At 46.2% G+C, this 18635-nt stretch overlaps 2 protein-coding genes across 4 annotated transcripts; both read right to left on the bottom strand.

Moving 5' to 3' along the window:
- Positions 1–989: 989 nt before the first annotated feature.
- Positions 990–1628, bottom strand: LOC123048182 (cytochrome P450 71D11-like). Its single transcript, XM_044471334.1, has one exon. It carries the CDS (start codon positions 1626–1628, stop codon positions 990–992), a length of 639 nt encoding a protein of 212 aa, XP_044327269.1.
- Positions 1629–7786: 6158 nt separating this feature from the next.
- On the bottom strand, positions 7787–11513 carry LOC123051003 (uncharacterized). 3 transcript variants are annotated; one of them, XR_006423885.1, is made up of 3 exons: positions 9390–11513; positions 8822–8927; positions 7787–8006 (listed from the first exon to the last, which is right to left on the bottom strand). XR_006423885.1 is itself a non-coding variant. In XM_044473734.1 (2 exons), exon 1 carries the CDS (start codon positions 11305–11307, stop codon positions 9394–9396), a length of 1914 nt encoding a protein of 637 aa, XP_044329669.1. In that variant the 5' UTR covers positions 11308–11513; the 3' UTR covers positions 8313–8927; positions 9390–9393. The 3 variants fall into 3 exon arrangements, 1 of the variants encoding a protein (XP_044329669.1); XR_006423886.1 differs by lacking the exon at positions 7787–8006 and adding an exon at positions 8313–8724; XM_044473734.1 differs by lacking the exon at positions 7787–8006 and having other exon boundaries at positions 8313–8927.
- Positions 11514–18635: the final 7122 nt, after the last annotated feature.

Here is an 18635-nt window from a genome sequence, read left to right as displayed (position 1 = left end):
TTGATAACCGTGTAGAAGTAGAGCAGATTCTTTAAGCTCTCCTCTGTTGCTCCGCCTTGCTCCTTGAACACTTGACGGACTTCCCCCTGCACCTTTTGCATCACCCTTGGGTTCTTCAAGAGCTCGGACATAGCCCATTGCAGCACCGTTGCTGATGTTTCACTACCAGCAACGAATAGATCATGCAAGCAATGCCATGAACCTCTTCGGTGCGCGACATATACTCCATGTGTATTGAAGTGGTAGTGTTGTGTAGTCGGTCGTAACTAACTTACCGCCATCACCGCTTTGATGATATGTGTGGTGAGTAGGGCTGCAAGAAAAGCTCGAGGCTCGTGAGCCGCTCGAGATCGATTCGTATTTTGACTCGACTCGAGATCGACTCGAAAAGAAATGAGCTGAGGATGAACATTTTATGTAGCTCGATAGTAAAATGAGTTAATCTTGAGCCAACACTGGCTCGCTCGATTTTAGCTCGATAGCTCGATGTCATATAACTATATTAAATAATCTTGATGTATATTTAAAGAAAATAGGATGATTTATTGCCATATATGTTGTGTGCAATTTTTCACAATTTTACATAGAGGAAACATGGAGGCCTAATTAAACAGGAGAAATTTAGCCTCAATTTGGTGCGTGATTAGTCATGTGTCAAATATCCATTTATTCTCAGCCAAAGTTTAAGAGTAGACGCACCTCCATTTTTCTATCTTTCTAGTTCATTGATCCCTACTTATCAAGTGCTAGCCGTTAGTTGAGAGAGAATAAGTCAAATTCTATAGTGGTTTTCTATGTTGTGTTGTTGGCTATAATGTTTAAAAAACTGCCTTAGATTTACTCATAAAATCATCTTATTATTTAGCTCGAAACTAGCTCGAGATCGGCTCGAGATCGATACAAGCTGAGCGCGAGCCACTTTCTATGGCTTGACCTTGAACTTTACTCAGTTTGAGCTCGCTCGAATTTTAGTACAATCTGAGCTGAGCCTAGTCCAACTCGCTCGAACTCGACTCGTTTGCAGCCCTAGTGGTGAGAGGGAACTCCAAGGAGTCATCTTCTTTCTGGATTCTCAAGAGCACATCAACCAAGTCCTCCTCCTTGTCGGTTGTGGCTCCTAATGGCGCTTGGTGCTCTTGGATGATGGTTTCCATGAAACCCATCATTGCTTGGTTGTGTTGCTTCACCAGTTGTGGCTTCCGGCTGACGAGCATGGCTAACCTTGATGACGGATAGAGGTCCGGCAAGCCGGGCCTCGAGAATAGCTCGATACCTTCTCCCATTAGCCGAAGGAATGTCTCCCGGTCCTTGAACCGGCTCCCTATGATGGTGTGCACCGTCGAGTCATTGACATACGATGACAATAGAGTGCTAAGGTTCACTGCAGCCCCCGGTGTTGCCGTTGTGGTCGACACTGCCTGGAGGAGGTGCTGGACCTCCTGCTCGCCGATGCCTCTCGAGGACTGCACGCGTCGGGTGCTGAGTAGCTCCACGGTGCAAATCTTGCGGAGCTGCCTCCAGGCGCTGCCGTAGGGCGCGAAGATGAGCCCCTCTGAGCCGTCAACAAGGGTTAGCCGCTTGATCCTGCTGATGGGGCGCGTCGCAAAGGACACGTCATGTGTCCTCATGGGCCGCCTCTGCCGACGAGGCGACCACCACGGGCAAGTCACGGAGGCGGAGCAGCATCAGCGGGCCATGTCGTCGGGCAAGGTCGCGCAGCCTGTGGTGCGGAAGCTTGCCCATCATGTGGTGCAAGTGGCCGATGATCGGGAGCGCCCATGGCCCGGGCGGAGGCCTGGGCCCGGCTTCACGGCGCGCCGAAAGGATGAAGTAGGCCAACGGGATGATGACTAGTACAAGTGCAAGCAAGAGATTATGGTGGCTTGCGTCCATTTTTTGGGTGGGAGAGTGTCCAACTGGAAATGCACCATCACAGGTTCATAAGAAGAGATGGATTGGGTACTTTTGCCGGTGCCGGCCATTATATGGTACTAGTATGAAATTATTTCCCAAGTGCCGGCCATTGGCCATCATATAGTACGTTTGCAGCTGCCAGCATTATTGAGCAGTAGTAATTAATTTAGTGCCTACTTGGATCTGCTCACTGATAAACAGCAATCTTTTCTCTAATTTGACCTGAGTTCTTGCCCTGAAAGTTGTTGAGATGGTTGCCTCAAGTTTACATCATTGCAATGTTTTACTTCTCATAAAAAAACCAACATGTGGAGTAAAAGCCAAAGAAGTGGCTGCTGAGATGTTAGTTGGTCAACTCCCACACCTGTCCTTTTGTCCTATCGTTAGAGGAATCTGAAAGAAATATCTGATAAGCATCGTGCTCGACGACTTTTGTTTCTTCATTTCAAACAAGCACAGCATCCCAGTCACAGGGCAATGTCCTATATTTTTTTTCTTCATACAGGAATTATTATAACAAGTAATTAAGAGTAGTATTGTTGAGATTTACAAAAGAAAATCTATGAGCCCCTCAATTTGTTTTACTGTGAGCACATTAATATTACTCTTGTTGTAAATACATATGTTGTTTTCCCTCTCAATGATGAATATAATCCCGGAATGCAACTAAAGTATATATTATTTTACATGGTATGTTCTTTTTTCAAGAATATGCACGAGCATGTGTACCATCTATTATAGATAGAAAAAAACGCTAGAAACCCATTACAAGCTCCACGCAAAGATTACAAACGTAGCGAGGACACGCCCACCTGCACAACGTTGGAATGAGGTATTGCTCAACGTGTTGCCCACTCAGCGCCCCAAGAAAGGATGCACAAAGATCGCATCTAAGTAGGCCGGCAGCTACCCAGGCAGACCCCTCGTTCTTGATGTTGAAGATGATCATCATGGCCGATGGAGTTGCACCATCAAACAGCACTTCATTGCGGTGTTTCCAGATCTCCCAATGAACCAGAATAATGATGGATCTCATATTGCGCCACTCTGTCCTAGCAACTTTGGAAGTACACCAATCGATCAAGTTGTCGTCGGGCGTAGGTGTCCAGTCCGGCTTGCCCCAAGTGGACAGGGCAGCATACCAAACCTACGCCATGACACAAGTGATGAGTAAGTGGTTCATGGTCTCTTGTTGTTGATCACACAATGGGCACATAGGTTGGTGTGGTAGTCCATGGCGTGCAAGTCTATCGGATGTCCAACAACGATTCCACATCGCTAGCCAGGTGAAGAAGCGGCAGTTTAGCATGGCACGTGACTTCCAAGTGAACTCCGCAGCAGGCGCCACTTCTCTCCTTACAAATTTTGCATTGTATGCAGACCGCGGCGAGTATTCGCCATCCGGCTCCCATGCCCACTTGAGGATGCCTCGTACACCCGCATTGTAATGTTTGTATATTCAACCTGGCAGGGGCGAATCCACGTACAGCACAGTGGGGGCGAATGCCCCCACTCGATTTTTTGGCCCATTTGTACTAGGCCCATATCATACAAAGTTGCCCCCACTCAGCCTGCAGTGTTTGCCCCCGCTCAGCTTACTTTTTTCTGCTTATTTTCCTTTAGCCCATGTATGAGAAACAAGGACTCAGCCCATCAAGCCTGCTAAGCAGCCTAGCAGAACATACGTAACTAGGAAACGTGAGATGTGTTCCTAAAAAAGAGAGGAAATGTGAGATCTTCTGGAAAACAAAATTAGGAAATGTTTAGACGAAGATGCGACCCAGCCGCCATGCTGCCTGCAGCCTTGCCTAGCCATGCCCTCGCCAGATCACCTCCGGTGACTAATTCTTTTAGTCCTTTCAACTTTAAAGATCGCTGCCTCTGCGGGGATCTCCGTGCTATTGATGCAACACCAATGAGGTAAGTATTAGGGTTCTTCATCAGTTCCTCTTTCTTATTTTCTGTTATAATTTCTAAATTCTTGTTCCTTTCCTATTTCTTTGTTAAGAACAAAGTGAGCGAACATTTTGTGAGCCATAGCCTTATTTGCTTGATAGACAAGAAATCTTAATGAGTGATAGTTCTTTCAGGGATAATGATGTGATAGTTAAAACATGAAAGATCGTTGTCGGAGGAAAGAAAAAGGTAATGTGGTAAAACATTTTCTTATTTGTCAATGTTTTTATGTTGCATTCTGTCTTAATTTTAGCTTCGTTTTTGTATAACTTTTGGGCTAGAAAAATTATCCAGGAAGATAGGTGATTTCTTTTGCAATTTAGGAACACAAATATCAATATATCTCAGGTCATTTTGTCTAAAGTGATTAGTTTACCTTGACTTTTGCTATGAAATGGACTTTGTTTTTTGTGATGGAATTATCTTAATAAAACATATTATTTTTCGGTGTTGCTTCTTATTCACTATATACAATATGGTTGTGTGTGGTCAATCTTTGTAAATGTTCTGGCTATAAGCTTCTATACATCTTTGCCCCCTCTCAATTTTAATCCTGGCTCCGCCCCTGCAACCTGGTATGATTGAGTACAAGCATATTGTAAATGGCCAGAGCTAGCTTATGAGTTTGTGAGTTGTATTTTGAATGGATGAAATATCCACGTTTTGTACGGCAAAGTGTTGGTAGATGAAAGTGCTTTCCCAAGGCTTGTTGTTTTACTGCAAATATGGACATAAAAACTGGATTACGTTCTTGCTTCAAGTTCCCATGCAATCCACCGGTCTTTGTTCCCGAGTGGGTTCTCACGAGCTTATTGTTCGATCTTGTATTCAATGATAGTTGGTACTGACCATGGGGCTCGGCAAGACGTCACATCCATGAGAACCTTGAGCGTCTTTTGACACTCGGTGAGTGAACATGCCACCGAAAGCAAGAACGAATGCAAAGACAAAGACGAATACCAAGAAGACCATGAGGGCGTGGAGGCCGAAGGTGCCATATCTCCGGGGGGTGGCGCAAACCGACACGAATAGCACAACAACAACCAGAGCTCGTGCGGTCGCAACATTCCTTCCTAGTAGTGATTTCCCACATGTTGGGAGGCAACTCTTGAGGTTCTAGTGGTTGATCTGGGCGGGATGATGTTGTGGATCGATTTGGCTTGTGTTGTCGGGTTGCTGGAGGTGTCCAATTTCATCTTTCTCCATGATGCCATCCTCTTGTATATAGGTGCTTCATACAGACAGTAGCCTTGCCCATCTCTGAGCATGGCTTGTGTTCGGTATTTGTGGTTTTTTTTAGGGAAGTTCAGTTTTGTTTTGGGTTAGTTTCTGTTTTATTATTAAAGAGTTGTCTTCAGTTTGACTGCAACCGTGTCGATTGGGCTTCTTCCAAATAGGTTCATGGGCCTATCAGATTGTTTCGTGGCAAGTGGGCTGTCATGCATAACGAGCGAGGGCGTGTTCGGGAGCCATCCATGGCCGAAAAATCCTCAACTCCATCTCCACGAATCCTTGGCCAGCTTCTCACTCGCGATCCGGAGCGGGGAGCACCTATACAGCGCAGTACGCGCCGGCAGCCACGGGAGCGCGTACCCTCCCTTCTCGCCCGCGCGCTCACATGGGCCGGCACATATGCGGGGCGGGGAGCCCCTTGTTTTTTCCCCTTCTTTTCCTGCTTACGCTTTATTTTATTTTTAAAATGAATTTAGGATTTCAGAAAAAGTTGCAAAATGTCCAATTGTTTGTGAATTCAAAAATTGTTCACGATTTGAAGTTTATTCAGGAAATGACAAATTCTCACGGATTCAAAAAATGATTGCAATTTCAAAAATAATGGTCGTCTACTCAAAAATTGTTCAGGAATTCTAGAATAATGTTCACAATATTCAAAAAAATCAAGAATTTTGGAAAATGTTCACAAATTTAAACAAATATTCACAAAATTCAAAAAATGTTCTCTGTTTCAAGAACGATTAAGGAACTAAAAAAATGTTCGTCAAAAACAAATAATGTTTCTGAATTTCAAAAATTGTTCAGAAATTTCAAAAAATGTTCACCGTTTCCAGAAAAATGTACACAATTTCAAGGAATGTTCGTGAATTTGAAACAAAATCATGATTTTAAAAAATGTTCACGGATTTAAAAAATGTTCTCTTTTTAAAAACAATGTTCAGGAATTTGTTAAAAATGTTCGACAATTTGAGAAATGTTCATAATTTCGAAAAATGTTCACAATTTAAGAAGGTTTGTTCGTAAAATTGATACATGGCCGAACTTTTCTAGAAAAGGTGAAAATAAGGAAAAAACGAAAATCAGAATATTATAGAAAAGAAAAAAAGAAAAAAATAATCATAAAAGTAAAAATAAAAAGGAAATGCAGAAGAAAAAACCGGAAGAGATAAACAAGAAAAAAACGGTTTTGGGAGGTTTGAGGAATCCCTATATTGGCTGGTCCAAAAAGCTGCAGACGCTCAGGGGTGGTACGCGCCAACTCTAGCGGGCGAGGGCATCACAACCGGAGCCAAAGACCGTTCAGCGTTGGGAACCTCCTGACGAGGGATGGGTAAAGATCAACTCCGACGACGCGGTCTCAAGTCATGGAGACAAAGGAGGAGGCGGTGCGGTATTCAGAGACCACAATGGAGCTTTTATAGCTGGTATGTGCCATTTCTTCCCACATATCGTTGATCCTGAGATGGTGGAAGTACTGGCCTGCAGGAGAGCTGTACAGGAGGCGATCAATCTTCATATTCAGAGAGCTCATGTCGAGCTGGACAACCAAGCTGTGTTCCTGATGCTTAATAGTCCGGAGAAGAGCTTATCCGTTGTAGGACCATGGGTGCAGGACATCAAGGCGATGCTAAACACTTTGGTGGACGCCAAGGTTTCGTGGGTGCGTCGTTCCGGGAATGTAGCCGCTCATAAACTTGCTAAAGTAGGTGTAGGAGATAATCGGTCGGAGCTTTGGGTGGGTTCCCCACCAGACTTCTTGCTCGATGTAATTGCAGACGAGATCCCTAGCTTTGTTTAAATAAAGCGGCATGATTTCCCCTCAAAAAAAAAACTCTAGCGGGCGACCTATGCGCCATAGGGATCGCCTCCGGAGCGAACGAACCGTTCGGCTACACAGCTCCTCGCTCTCACAAGGGAAGCCCATAAAATCGCCCCTATCTGGCCCATCGGGAGCAGGCTGCCATTCCAAACGGTGTGAGAAAGTGGGGTTGGACCATTGGCCTGGTTGTTTTTTTATTATTATTGAAATGCCATTGGCCTGGTCGCTGTTTAGCGAGGGGTGGTTCGAGTCAAGGGGAGGAGTTATTCAGCGATTCTCAAAAAGAAAAAGAAAAATATTACCAACACCAATTGAGAAAGAAAGAAAAAAAAGGCTGAGTGTGCTCTATAGTGGAGCTGCACAACAGCAATTTAAGGAGAAAAAGGCCACCACACCAATATTTTCTTTTGTGGCATACTTTAAATAATGTTTGTTGTGCATGCAAAATTTCATCACGAAATCACACTGATGGAAGTCGTGGACAAAAAATAAAATCAGAGCTCCAATATGGGTTTGAAAGTAACATTTTCAAAGCATCAATTTTGTTTTTTTTACCATGCCTTCCTCTAATGTCATCTCGTAATGAAATTTTGCATGCACAACAAACATTTATTAAAGTATGCCACAAAAAATCAATTTTTTTTGAAATGTTTTCCTATTTTATTTATTTTACTATTCACACCAGGAGCATTTGAGCCCAGGTGCAAAAGCTCCACTTCCAAAGCATCAAAAGGCTCTTAAATCCAAAAGCATCTACTATCTGTAACTCTATAGCATCAAATGCCCTCCTGAGGATGATGATGGTAAAAATCTTGTCATCTACCCATTCAGTTGATTCATAACTTGCTGGAATACACTACCTTCTGAGTTTTGACACTACCATCAGTACAATAATATCATTGACAATGCAGTTACTCTCCGGCAACACAAAAAAGTGCGGGGAAATGACACTTGACAGATACTCCCTCCGTCCCAAAATAACCGTCGCAGATTCAGTACAACTTTAGTACAAAGCTGTATTCAGTCAGCGACACATATTTCCGGATTGACGGAGTATAACATAAGGCTACACAATTAGTGTAAGCTGAAAGAATACAGCAAAGTTTCAATTCACTGTACTGTATACATAAATACAAACCATGGAAGGAACAAAATACAATCTATCTACAGATATGTATACTGCTTACTACGGCCAAAGTGAAGGTAAAGAATGCCTTCGAGAGATGATTTATTTGCCCTAGACTGATGTTATAGTTAGCATCCCTATCGGTATTTTTCTACAAACATTACAGGAAAAAAATTAAGAGTAAAATGGATGTATCTAGCACTGAAATACGTCTAGATACATCCATTTGAGCGACAACTAATATGGGACGGAGGGATATTAGTGTTGGCACCACTGAATTGGTAAATTTTATTTTCAACATACCATAAGATAAGCACATCACCATTGCTTAGTGTCAATCATGCAAGGGAAGCTAGAAAAGCAGGCATCATACTGATACAATACAGAATTGATGAACTAAATTTTTGAAAAGGAATGTTTTTGTATAGATTGATCTCTTCCCCTTGCAGCTATAAGTATTTTCCCCTTTCATGCTTTTTGAACCCAGGGGCAAAACCACTACCCAAAGACAGGGGATTTGTCAGATTCATACCCTTGGAGATCCCCATGAGCGAAAAATGGAGTCGAGTTCAACCATCCTGATTACCGTGGTGCCAGAAATAAAGTGTGTGCTTGACTTGAGCATAAATGTGGATGTCTAATTTCTTACGGAAATGTGCTATCCATATAGGACAACCTATTTAGAGGATGAAAAGAGTAACCTATGTGTCATACTGTACAAGAATAAAAAGGTCAATGATGCATCAAAGGAACACAAGGGGCAAAGCAATTACCTGCGAGCAATTACTCCAGCACTCTTTTGGTTAAAGAACAGAAACTATGTTTGAATCTGTATAATAAAATACCATAACCAGATTCTCCGTGAATAATTCAGTTCACCTACAACAGGAAGTAAAAAACCAAATATGTATTGTACAGTTGGAAGGTAATGAGAAACAGGATATACATTAAACATCTCGTCACCAAATTTGCAAGTTTCAACTTGAAAGCAAACAAATCATTTTCAATGCCAACTTGCAAAAGATTGTGTAGAGGACAGGGGAAATCCTCTCCTCCCTTATTCTAAAAAACTAGACAGAAAAGGTAATGACGGTTTGCAATAATGAATGAATTACTAAAGGTCAGTAGCAGAAGTATTGTTTTTTGTTTGCATCCATAATGAACAGGAGTACTATGAAACTTGCAAAAGATTGTGTAGCCTTGATGAATAATCACAACTCAAAAACATGGTTTAAATTCCAGCCTCACAAAACATATACGTACAAATATGAAATTCACACCCTGTTGTAGAAGCAAACTGAATAAGGGGTAAAGTAAACAGCTACAGTACAAAGAAGGTACCAACTCAGATGCAACGGTAGCTCCCGCTGGAGAAAGTGTGGCCAACTTCATTAAATTGGGCAGTGCTATTGATGGCTGGGCAGAGTTTGATGCCAGACAAAGTGAATGGCCCTTGGTAAGCAAACTTGACCATTCCAACAACCTCTAGTTCACCATCTTTGGAGTCTTGATCTACAGGCATCCGTGCTCTCAACCGGCCAGCAGGACCTTTCAGAGGAATGTCTGAGATGTGCCACCTGAGCTCCCTCTCTGCCCGGTTCAACACAGCCTTGGGCGAAACATTAAGCAGAGTTGGATCCACAGGAAGCTTAACAATGAATGTAACATTGCTCAGTGGCTGTGGCAACATCGGGTTCGACGCATAGTGTATCATCAGTGAGAGCAATGTGCCACTGTGGCGCTTTACAAGGCGCAACCTCAGGGGGAGAGGTGAGTGCTTGGGCAGGAAGCTGTATTTCATGATGGGGATAGGCTCCTCCTTCGATGGTGTCTTCACATGGAACAGGCCATTCTCGAGGCTGCTCAACACGGTACTCTGCAAGGCGGCCCTCTTCATTCCAGAAGTACCCTCAAGCCGGAATGAGAACTCTGTCTCCCTCCCTGCTGCCTTCTTTGGTGGTAACGTCCGCAAAATGATTGTACCCTTCAGACCAACCCGTGCAAGAACAGACTCCTTGAATTCAGCATTGATCTCCTCCACGATGCACAACTCAGGCACGGTCATGTCTTTGCTCGGGGTTACCAAGCTGTCGAGTTGCGAACCAGAAGAAGCTGCATTCGGTGCCTGCCCACCACTCATGGCTAGAATCTCAAGACCAGTGAGGGTCTTGTCCTTGTGATCCTTCTTGGTTGTGGTAACAAACTCAGAAGCATCTAGCCCACCCCCAAATGGCGCATTGAACCCCTCAAATGCCTCAGCCAGTGAAGCTTCCTCATTGCCAAACTCGATTCCACCGTAGTCACCCTCAAATCCCTCAACCCCAATAAACGTTGGTTTAGTCGCCTCGGCTGGCGGCAGAGTGGTGACCTCCAACCCAGCAAGCGCAGCAGCAGGATCAGCAACCACAAGGGCGGTCTCCTTGTTCTTCTTGAACGCACCGACCAACGCCTCCTCTGGCTTGCTAGCAACCATGTCGCTAGCCGCAAAGGGGTCCTTCTCAATGGGGGGCGCCTCCTCAGGCGGCGGCTCATCCCCAGTAGCTGCGGCAGCCGCAGGCGCGAGGCTGGAAGCAGAGAACTCGTCGCCGGCAGAGAGGGTCTCCTGGGGGAGCTCGAAGGAGGCGCCGGCGAAGCCGTCGCGGGCGGCGTGGCGGTCCTGCGCGAGGTGCTCGACGACGGGCCAGGAGTCGGCGCCGCGGGCGCGGGCCTCGGCGTCGGGGGAGGAGTTGACCATGCGGGCGAGGTTGTCGCCATGGATGGTGGCGAGGATCTGGGAGAGGCGGACGGAGCCGACGCCGTGGAGGACGAGGTCGAGCGCGAGGTAGACCTCGGGGTACTTGCGGTGGACCTTGTCGGGGGTGGCGTCGACGCCGCGGCAGGCGGCGACGAGGACGGAGACGGCCTGGTTGACGGCGTCGGCGACGGCGAAGGCGTGGACGGCGGGGGCGGCGTGGTCGGAGGCGGTGGTGACGCCGAGCACGTAGATGGAGTTGACGAGGCGGTACACCACGCGGTACTGCGACTCGACGCCCACCACCAGCTGCCCCGACCCGGTGGCGAGCGGGTCGTCGCCGATGGCGTCGAGGGAGGCGGAGGAGGAGGGGGAGGCGTGCGGCTGCTTGCCGCGGGCGAGGCTGAGGCGCGCGAGGCGGAAGGCGGAGACGGCGGCGAGGGCGCGCGAGACCGGGAACCAGGAGCGCGTCTGGAGCAGGATGTCCGGGCCGTTCACCGGCTGCAGGGAGATCGCGAGGCACGCCATCGCCGGCGGCGGCCGGCGGCCGGATCTGGGGCGGGGGTTGGGTAGGGTTCGGATCTGGGTGGGGGATGTGCGCTGGCTGTGTGAGATGAGATCCGGGAGTGGGTGCGGGGAGGGAGTAAAGGAAGGAAGGAAGGAGACGGGTGCACAGGGCGATGGGTGGACTCGGTGCAGGGACTTGAGCCACGCCCTCGTCTCCACGCCTCTCCTCGATTCAGGCACGCCGCCTCCTCATCTACTTTAGGAGTGCGATGGTAGCCATTCCAAAGAAGGGCCAGTCGTCAGTCGGCGTCGCTCAAGGGAGTCCGGGATCTGGATGGTGTTGCCGCTCAGCTTGGTGACTGGGATCAAGCATCGCTGGTGCCAAAGATGGCCTCAACACCGTCTACCTACGTGTGCAAACTGTCACCACACCAATGTCGTACTGCCTGGGCAGCGTCGTCCCCATCGTTCGTGGGGAAACCATCGTTGTACCAAGGTCAAGTGCACCGAGCTCACCCATTGTGGTATAGATCAGCTTTTACCTTTTCTTGGACCCTTGTTCATATTTATGCTTGTTTCCCGATTTCCCTTTTCTCATCTGTGATGTGATGTTCATACGAAAAGGAAGAGTTAGAAGAAATTTGTGAAAGATGGTAAATTGACAATACAAGAACATGTAGGTGTAGAAGTTGGTAGCCGCTGGCAATTGGACTCTTATCTCAGAGTAAATTAGCTTCCGAAGTCAGAATAGTACACGGGTTCAGAAATCAGAATGAGTACTATCTAGGTGCAACTTTCACCACGATTCATTGACTTCGCATTCATTGCCTTGATAATTGTTATGTGGGTGCACCGGAGCTAAGGTATTGTTCTTACTTGAGCAAACACCTACTTATGATTATACCCTCCATGCAAGCATCCGCAAATACAAGAGAAGTAGTTAAGAAAAAAATCTAAACACAACATTAAACATGTGGATGCAAAATTGCCCCCCACGGAACAATTCACAAACTAATTCCGTGATGCCTTCCCCTAGGCCCAAAGATGGTGAAGTGTCATGTAGTCGACGTTCACATAACACTACTAGAGAAAGAACAACATAACATAATATCAAAACATTGAACGGTGATCAACTTCACGTGATTACTACCAACAAGACTTCTCCATGTCCTCAAGAACAAATAGAACTACTCACAATTCATCTTATTATACATGATCAGTGGGTATAAATGTAAGATTAACAATCTGAACATAATAATCATCCACCAAGTAAACCAACTAGCATGAACTACAAGGTATAATCAAGACTACTAGCACCCCTAGGTACCAATATGAGGTTTGATACAAATATTGAACTCAAGAGAGAAACTATGGTTTATAGATGAGATGTTGCTGGTGAAGATGTTGATGAAGATGATGATTCCTAAGATGATCAGAGTGTTGGTGATGATGAAGGCTTTAATTTTTTTCCCTCCCGGAGGAAAGCATCCCCGGCGGAATCGCTCCGAGCAAAGGTGCTCATGCCCTGGTTTCGCCTCGAGACGGCGGTGGAAAGTCCCATGACTCCTTTCTTTATTTTTTTTCTAGGGTAGATGGCTTCATATAGGAGAAGGACGTCGGCAGAGGAGCTTCGCGGGCCCCACAAGCCTAGGTAGCGTAGTGTGTGTGTGGGGGGGGGGGGGGTGACCACACCACCTACCCTTGTGGGACCCATGTGGCACTTCTTTGAACTTCTTTATTCTAGTATTTTTATATATTCCAAAATAAATATCCAAAAAATTTTACGTTGTTTTGAGCTCGGACGAATTTCTATCTATGTTGCATCTTTTTTAGGTTAGAATTCTAGCTGCCGGTATTCCCCCTCTTTTGATGTATTTTGCATTTTAAGAGAGAAAAGACATTACAATTGCATCATAATATGAAATATAACTTTAAAATATGATAAAAATAGTAAAAAAATTATGAAGCAAAATGGACGTATCAACACTTGAAACTATATGGTATATTTTAGTTACATGTGACAAAATTTACGAATCATTTAATGTGAATTGTTATTTCAGATGATAGCTAAATACAAACCATTTGGCGTCGTAATGAATTCAAACTACAAACAGGAGAACCACATAGAATAAAATCAATAAATAAAGAAGAAAAGCACTTGTTAAATAATTGGTAATATTTGTTTAATTCATTTATGTATTTTTATAAATTTGACGCTTCGACTGCGGGGGGGTGTTGAGTTGTATTTTGTGTTGCATGTATTACGTGTTGTGACCCACCTCCTAGTTGTGTATAGTTGATGTTGAGGCCTACCCTATACTTATATATACGTGCACCAGCACCCCATCAATACAACGATTATTGTATTGCAAAACATCTCTCTACAGAAAGAATATGCAACATACATCCAAAAACATCGCTCTCCACCCGGGTCCACTCGTTGTGAGGACAACGTTTGGCGCAAAGGGATGGAATGTGCCTCAACAACGAGAAGCCGGGGGCTTAAGCTCCTTTGTTTTTGTTGGCCATACGGTCAAGAAAAAATATGCCACACAGTGTTCTGCTTTGGCTTCATTACACTGTTGTGAAATGTATATGCATATTCTAGAAAACATGTCACCACATTTATCTTGGCTCCTCAAATGTCCCCTACGTCCGGACGGACAGCCCGATCAGTGATCAGTCACAAAATCGCAATTCAGCCGCCCCCTCAAACCGGCCCTATTCGTCCAGGCTGATCACCGCCGAACTCATATCCAGCTCATATCTGAGGCGGATATGCGGAGGCCCGAACACATCCACCACGTCGTATCAGATAGACAAGACACATCTCACATTCGACCAAATTCACCGCCCACCTGCCCATCCGTCTTCAATTTCCTTCATCGAGCCGCCACCATCCTCCACCCTTGTTCCCCCATCTGCGCTGCCGCCCTCATCCGTCGTCCTAGATGTCGTCGTCGGGTACCCCTTCTCCCACTGCCGGCACGGATGACCATCTTTGGTGGGGAGCTATAAGAGGGGAGAACGTCACTCGGAGGGAGCGGCGTGCCCGCCGGCGCGAGCAGGAAGCGGCTACAAAGGAAGTTCCAACCAAGGAGGTTGTGGAGTCGACGTGGATGTGTCCCCTCTATTGTGTCCGTCTGCCCCGCGCGTGCCCGCCCTGTGGCCGACAAGGAAGCCGACATTCGCCCTACCCACAACCGACAATGATCCGATGCCAGAATGGGCGATTTAGGACAGCTGGAGGCAATCAAGGCGTCGGAGATGGTGTGCGACTCGCCGCAACTCCAATGGGCGCGGACAAGCATGGGAAGCGCCGGCGCCCGGTCTGCCCAGGTCTTGTTCGACGAAATGTTGTAGCAGAACACGGTACATTTTTTTGCTTCATTTTGTATCGCTTTCGTTATTCACTATGCCATTGGATAAATTGTTGCATATGCCATTGGGTCAATTAGTTGCATATGTCCTTATTTTATTTGGAGTCATGATCATTTTAGGACAATTTCATGTCAAACATGATCAATGAGGGTCAGGAGCCTATGGAATATGACCTTGGGGATACCAATTGTTCTACGTATGATGTTGGGGGAATATCACACACTAACAAGAAAAAACATCAAAGGTACCCAAGGCAAGAGGTCCGGCATTCACAACCTTTGAGGATGTTTTGTTAGTTGAATCATGGTTGGCCACAAGCATGGACCCTATATGTGGCATGCAGCAAAAGGTCAACAAGTATTGAGGAAAGATTCACAAGCACTATCATGAACACAAGGAATATGTGAAGGCGAAGCCTATCCATATCACCTGCAATGTGGCCTCTCTCCAACATATATGGTCCATCATCCAAAACAACATGAACAAGTTTGTACCATGCTTCTATGCTTGGCCGGAATCAAAGTGGGATTGGAGTCGCAAGTCACGTAAGTTGAAAATTGCTTTGCTTTGTCATCATTGGCATTGCTTTGTTTGTCACCCTCTCATGATTACTTATTATTTGATAAAAGGTGTTGGCGGCCACTTTGTACCAACAAACCGAGAAGAAGCCATTCGATTCTAGTCACTATTGGATGAAATTGATTGACAAAGAAATATGGCAACATCTTGTTGATGGCCTCTAGAACGACAGCAGGAGGTTGAAGAAAAATGTTGGCTCGAGATCCCAACAATCCATTGGATTGGGGGAAAGGATTTGGGGCATGTCGGTGCCGGGGCACCGAGTCCCTCGCGCGTGCTTTTTTTGCTTTCAATTTCCAAACTTCCATATCTTTTAAATAAAAAGTCCAAATTAAGTTATTTTTCCATATTCATGTTTTTTGTGATGAGGGATTTCAAATAAGATCCATTTTGTACATTTTGAAAAATATATTAAGCTTCAAGTCTTGAAACTTAGTATGAGCGACCAATAAAATCATTACTTACCCGTGACCGAGAAAATCAGAATTTCCAGATGCAAAATTGTAAGTTCCAACGATTAAAACCTAAAAATTATTGTGCCTTCGTGTGGGATCCAAGGACTTCACGAATCGTGAGGCAATCGAGCGACCAGGCTGGGCTTACCAGGTGCGTGACCCCACACCTACGTGCCCTTGTGAATTTCCAATTGGATCGGATTACGAAGAGAAAGAATTTGTAGGCAAGAATAGACGAGCCACCATGCCAATGAAGAACTGACAAGTGATGGGAAACCAGTGGGAGAAGGGAAGAGTCACCCATGATCCCGCGACGAGTAAAATATCTGCCACATGGATGGGCATTTTTTCCAAAGGGGGGGAGAAGAAAGAGGAGAGGTACAAGCTCATGTTGGATGCGCAAAAAGAGAGGATGCATTGTGACCAGGAGAATGTGAACAATAAGTTGCAAATTAAGAGGGAGAAGACAGACTTGGAGAAGTAAGAGGCATGTGCCAAATGGGAGCTCAAGAATGTTTGGACTTCTGGAACAATAGAGTTGAGAGGAGAGGTTGCAACTGTTGGAAATATGCCCTAGAGGCAATAATAAAATGGTTATTATTGTATTTCCTTGTTCATGGTAATTGTCTATTGTTCATGCTATAATTGTATTAACTGGAAACTGTAATACATATGTGAATACATAGACCACAACATGTCCCTAGTAAGCCTCTAGTTGACTAGCTCGTTGATCAATAGATGGTTATGGTTTCCTGACCATGGACATTGGATGTCATTGATAACGGGATCACATCATTAGGAGAATGATGTGATGGACAAGACCCAAACCTAAGCATAGCACAAGATCGTGTAGTTCGTTTGCTAAGAGCTTTTCTAATGTCAAGTATCATTTCCTTAGACCATGAGATTGTGCAACTCCCGGATACCGTAGGAATGCTTTGGGTGTACCAAACTTCACAACGTAACTGGGTGACTATAAAGGTGCACTACAGGTATCTCCGAAAGTGTCTGTTGGGTTGGCACGAATCGAGGCTGGGATTTGTCACTCCGTATGACGGAGAGGTATCTCTGGGCCCACTCGGTAATGCATCATCATAATGAGCTCAATGTGACTAATGAGTTAGCCACGGGATCATGCGTTACGGAACGAGTAAAGTGACTTGCTAGTAACGAGATTGAACGAGGTATTGGGATACCGACGATCGAATCTCGGGCAAGTAACATACCGATTGACAAAGGGAATTGTATACGGGATTGATTGAATCCCCGACATCGTGGTTCATCCGATGAGATCATCGTGGAACATGTGGGAGCCAACATGGGTATCCAGATCCCGCTGTTGGTTATTGGCCGGAGAACGTCTCGGTCATGTCTGCATGGTTCCCGAACCCGTAGGGTCTACACACTTAAGGTTCGATGACGCTAGGGTTATAGGGAATAGATATATGTGGTTACCGAATGTTGTTCGGAGTCCTGGATGAGATCCCGGACGTCACGAGGAGTTCCGGAATGGTCCGGAGGTAAAGATTTATATATAGGAAGTCCCGTTTTGGCCACCGGAAGAGTTTTGGGCGTCACCGGTAATGTACCGAGACCACCGGAGGGTTCCGGGGGTCCACCGGGAGGGGCCACCAACCCCGGAGGCCTACGTGGGCCAAGTGTGGGAAGGGACCAGCCCCTAGGTGGGCTGGTGCGCCTCCCACAAGAGGCCCAAGGCGCAGGGAAAGGGGAAAGGGGGAAACCCTAGGCTCAGATGGGCCTAAGGCCCACCTAGGGTGCGCCTCCCTCTCTCCCCCTCTGGCCGCCCCCTTAGATGCATCTAGGGCTGGCCGCCACCCCTAGGGGGGGAACCCTAGATGGGGGCGCAGCCCCTCCCCTTCCCCTATATATAGTGGGGGTTTTGGGGCTGCCAGAGACACGAGTCTCCCTCTCTCTTGGCGCAGCCCTACCCCTCTCCCCCCTCGTCTCTCGCAGTGCTTGGCGAAGCCCTGCTAGAGTGCCACGCTCCTCCACCACCACCACGCCGTCGTGCTGCTGCTGGACGGAGTCTTCCCCAACCTCTCCCTCTCCCTTGCTGGATCAAGGCGCGGGAGACGTCACCGGGCTGCATGTGTGTTGAACGCGGAGGCACCGTTGTTCGGTGCTTAGATCGGATTCGGGCGTGATCTGAATCGCTTCGTGTACGACTCCACCGACCGCGTTCTTGCAACGCTTCCGCATCGCGATCTACAAGGGTATGTAGATGCACTCCTCCCCTCTCGTTGCTAGCATCTCCTAGATTGATCTTGGTGACACGTAGGAAAATTTTGAATTATTGCTACGTTCCCCAACAGCAACTTGCTCGAGACACGGAGGATTTGAGGATAATGTTAGCGGACACAAGCCTCTTGGATGCGGAAGTCAAAAAGTGGCTTGAGGTGAAGGAGGAGGTCAAAGTGTGCAGGGATTACGAAGGGGCGAGAGCGGTAGCTGTAACAGCGGACGCGACACGGATGGCGGCCGCGGCAGCAGACACGGGACAGATGGCGACCGGCGAGTGATTCATCACGTTGGCCGGCCGTGGCTGAGACGTTGAATTTCATTTTGGTATGTCTGAATCATTGCATTGTGATTTATTTTGCTTTACTGCATTGTTGGATTGTGATGAATTTATTCCATATGGTCGATATGCATGAATTTGCATGGATTTTAGGGTTTTGATATGAGGATTGTGATTGTCCAGGAGAACTTTTGAGGGGACGTCTGGCGCTATCTGGGGTCACGCCCGAGCACGTCCACAAAGGTTTAGGGCACCGGTTTTTCAAGTCCGGTTGTAGATGCTCTAAGATTTGGAGTCAGACGACAACGCTTGTTGTGCAGTGTGTTATTAACTTATCTAGCTCGACCCATAATGTGTTTGTTAATATTTAAAAAGGCAAACAGAAATAGTTTATT

Source organism: Triticum aestivum, chromosome 2D, assembly GCF_018294505.1.
Source record: "Triticum aestivum cultivar Chinese Spring chromosome 2D, IWGSC CS RefSeq v2.1, whole genome shotgun sequence".
NCBI classification, from domain to species: Eukaryota; Viridiplantae; Streptophyta; class Magnoliopsida; order Poales; family Poaceae; genus Triticum; species Triticum aestivum.
The sequence above is the reverse complement of the archived record's forward strand: the minus strand, read 5'-3'. Positions and strand labels throughout refer to the sequence as shown.

Coding starts and splice junctions, on each gene's coding strand:
- LOC123051003 (XM_044473734.1), bottom strand. CDS start 11,307: ATGGCGTGCCTCGCGATCTCCCTGCAGCCGGTGAACGGCCCGGACATC.
- LOC123048182 (XM_044471334.1), bottom strand. CDS start 1,628: ATGAGGACACATGACGTGTCCTTTGCGACGCGCCCCATCAGCAGGATC.